At 35.6% G+C, this 3,724-nt stretch overlaps 1 protein-coding gene across 4 annotated transcripts in view; it reads right to left on the reverse strand.

Annotated features, from left to right (window-relative positions):
* Positions 1–3,724, reverse strand: part of LOC107699959 (plakophilin-4-like) — a 102,919-nt gene that overhangs the window by 43,719 nt on the left and 55,476 nt on the right. For all 4 annotated transcript variants that reach the window (XM_016501424.1, XM_016501422.1, XM_016501421.1 and 1 more), the window contains one exon: positions 1,151–1,185. In XM_016501424.1, the coding sequence (XP_016356910.1) occupies positions 1,151–1,175 (25 nt within the window). In that variant the 5' untranslated portion in view covers positions 1,176–1,185. The remainder of the gene's footprint in view (positions 1–1,150; positions 1,186–3,724) is intronic.

Here is a 3,724-nt window from a genome sequence, read left to right on the forward strand (position 1 = left end):
ATTGCAGGGGTTAAAGCAAAAAAAAAAAAAAACTGGAAAATTTTCTTTGACCAAACACCATTCCTCAGCCATACCTGTCACACACCCAGTTTAAGAGCAGTTTTTTTCTTCTTCTTGTAATTAGGAGCGCTTGTCCTCCTAATTTAAAAATGTAGGAGCACCTTCTGATCAATAATCAAAAATTAGCTTTCCTAATACAAGGTGACATTTGACTCCTTAAAGTGACTTACAGGAGTATTTTCTTTTTACCTTTGTAATGGCATCGTTTTCATCTATGCCAAATTCAAAAATGTATGTTTATAAGCTTTTTAAAATTTATATTTAAAACAATATAATAAGAAACAGAAATATGATTCAAATAACTGAAATAAGCTAAAAAATGAAACTAAATCCACCAGCAGGTGGCGGCAAGTCACTGATTTTATCACTGAATCATTCATTCAGTTGATTCGTTCGAACGACTGAATCATGCAGGAATGAAGCAAGTGACTGTCTTTATGAACTGATGGAAATCCGTCATAGCAACGGAACTTTAATCCCTGCTTACAGTTGCAAGTATTTGGTTTAGCAGTGTAACATCGTCCTCTAGAGGTGAAATAAAACCATTCACTGGACTGCTTCACTTCACACAGAGTTTGTTGTGACGTGACAATGCTTCGTACATAAGGAGAGGATCTAAAATTTGGCAGTGAAAAGCTAAGCTATGTGTATGTACAGCATGAGTTATTAAATAGTCATGGCACTACATACAGTCAATTACATACAGTCACAAATCAACCTACAAATAATTATTTGGGAATTTGATTGAAAGTAAGAACTGCATGTTTGAAGACAGAGAATATCTTAATTTGCTATTTTGAACAAAATGACAAATTATACTTTGTGCAGTTCCAGTATGTTTTGGTTTTCAGGGTTGAAGGCGATCCAGGCTAATCATGTGTGAGCTTTTGTTTATTTAAGGGAGTGACGACCACAATTTTTCAGGACTCTCAACCATATTTTTGGCAAACGCCTGCTGTATAAATAGAACTGTACTGCTCTGCTCTTTACTGAGGTATAAAAGCGGTCATCAATTAATTCATGATTAAATCACATTGGGGATCGCCCTTGGTTAAAACTGGGTTTATTCATTCACTCAATGATTCCATACCTGCAGATCTCCAGGGAAGAGACATCTCAGAGGAGCTAAAAAAGGAACAAACAGAAAATAAGTTAATGTTTCTGTCCCATAAAATCACTGCCAAAGCTGTGGAATGGGATTTGAGAGCCAAGCTGGAGGAGAATAACAAAAGCTGTGTCTGTTTGTCAGTCAAAGCTTTCACATGACTTTTTAATATTGTTTTCAAAATGTTCATATGACGGTCATTTTCCATCCTTCGATGGTAGAAAGTCATACAAATTTAGTGTAACATGAGGATGAGTAAACGACATTTAACAAGTCATAATGTAACAAAAAAAATTAATCGTATCAATAACTGAGCAGTACATCTAAACCAGCATACTGCGGAGGAGTGAGAGACACTTCACCTACTCAATTTTGAGTGTGTTTCGCATTATCACTCCACCCTGAAATATGTACAGTATGTGTAAATCCACCAAAGCACAGGGAGCAGTGCTGGTCAAAAGTATAAACACCCCCACAGTTAGGGACGGTTAGGTCCACTCTAGGCCTATATTCAATGTATATATTTGTCACATACTCCTTGCCATAGCAAGTACCTTCACAGCAGTGTCTGCATCAATTCTGCAGCAAGTGTGCAGACTAGTGGCCTAATCTGAATACAAAAAGAGCATTTAAAATGGAATAGAAAAGTGCAAGATTTCTGCTGGTCAAAAGTAAAAATCCCCTCACACAGGGACAGTAAGGTCTAATCATAGGGCTGTGTGCCATATATTGATACGGTCACATACTCCTTGCTGATATGAATCTAAACAGTTTTACTTATTCTGCAGCATATGCGCAGACTGTTGGACCACACATAATTTAAATACAAAAACAACATTTAAAATGGAATTGAAGTCAAGATTTCTGAAATTACTGAATGAATGAATTACTGATAAATAATATAGGCTACAACAAGGTTTATTCCAGCACACAAGCAAACAGGCCTGATATCAAGACATGTGATCCCCAATCAGGGGCCGGTTGCATAAACTGCTTAGACTAGTCTTAAAGTTAGTCATGTAATTTTTTTTTCTACCAGACCGGTCATAACTTTTTAAAATCAGTTACAAAAAGGCTGACTGCTCTAATTTGAATGGAAAAGTAAGACTGGTTACCCCTTGGCTAACTGCTAGTTGGTAGAAATAGTTCTTAAGACACAGTCTTAACATAGTGACTATGCAACTGGCCCCAGAGCTTCACACTTGCACAATAGGGGAATTTTCTGCTTAGTGTTATACATTTTCCCCAACCTAGAAACCATGCACACAATTTGTCTCCACTGTGGAAAATAGTGCGGGTTATCTGAAAACACTGGTAAGCTTGGAGTTTAGCCATCCCCAGTGCGATATTCTGTTCAAAGAAAAGTGTAATACAGCAAGTCAGTGTTCATTCGCAAGGATGGTTGTGCTATTTTCTGCTTCTAAAACTAAAACCATCGACTGTAATGTCTGTGATTGTGGTTCCCTAATAAATGAACTTGCATAACATCTGTTCTGCATAAGAAGTTTCTGGGCTTGTGATAGTACAAGCTCTTATGTTTTAATAGGAAAACATTTAATAGGAAAATCTGGAAATGTTGAAATAGTATATTACTATTTCAGCTTTTGAGAGAAGTTTATTTATTTTAGCAGTTTTTATAATTATAAACTATGTAATTATCTGTGAAACTTAGACTGCCCAAAATCTGATGTCTGGTGCTAACAAACAAAATCTGGCCAAAAAAAGTTGTGTTTGCCTCCAAGAATGTAACTAAATTTGTTGTGCTTCACTCAACATCCACCAGGTGGCACATGGAACAACATACTGTAGCTCAACACACAGTAACTGGGCCAAATCAGACTGTTCTTGGCCACTTCAGCTTTGCAATGGTCTTGAATCAATCTTTAAACAGGGTTTCTGCAGACATGAACAAGTTAAATTTAAGACTTTTTAAGACCTTTTTAATACCACCTTATATGAAATTTAAGACCTAAACCTGTAATGGAAATACACATTTTATTACATACATAACTACGATATACAGCGAGCTTTTAATGTCAGCAGACAATATTTCCATACAAAATATCCCTGCAAAATAACTGCATTACTGAGATTTTTGGGGGAGTAAACAATTTATTCTGAAGCAATATTTTCATCAGTGTTCTATCAGCTTTTACATACTTAAATCTGCATATTTACCTTTACAAAGGCCTATTTTTAACCTTTTTAGATATATGCATCATCTTACATGTCAAATTATTACAACTGATCAATAAATTCAATATACACTATAGGGCTGCTACCAGTCAGATTAAATAATTTACACTGCAAATAACAATAATTACAACTGCAATAAATAATGTTATGAGATGAATGTTTTAAATGCATTTATGAGTATACAAATAAGAAATGTTGAGGGGAAAAATGCATACTTTTCAACATACTTCTCAACTAAACTACCAGTAAGTGACGGTAAGTCACTAAATGAGTGAGTCATTGAGTCATTCATTCAACTGATTGAGTGTGTTATCATGCTGGTATCTTAAGGACATTCGTGGACAGCTGACTCCTAAAGTTTTT

This window comes from Sinocyclocheilus anshuiensis, unplaced genomic scaffold (assembly GCF_001515605.1).
Source record: "Sinocyclocheilus anshuiensis isolate Anshui unplaced genomic scaffold, SAMN03320099.WGS_v1.1 scaffold1284, whole genome shotgun sequence".
NCBI classification, from domain to species: domain Eukaryota; kingdom Metazoa; phylum Chordata; class Actinopteri; order Cypriniformes; family Cyprinidae; genus Sinocyclocheilus; species Sinocyclocheilus anshuiensis.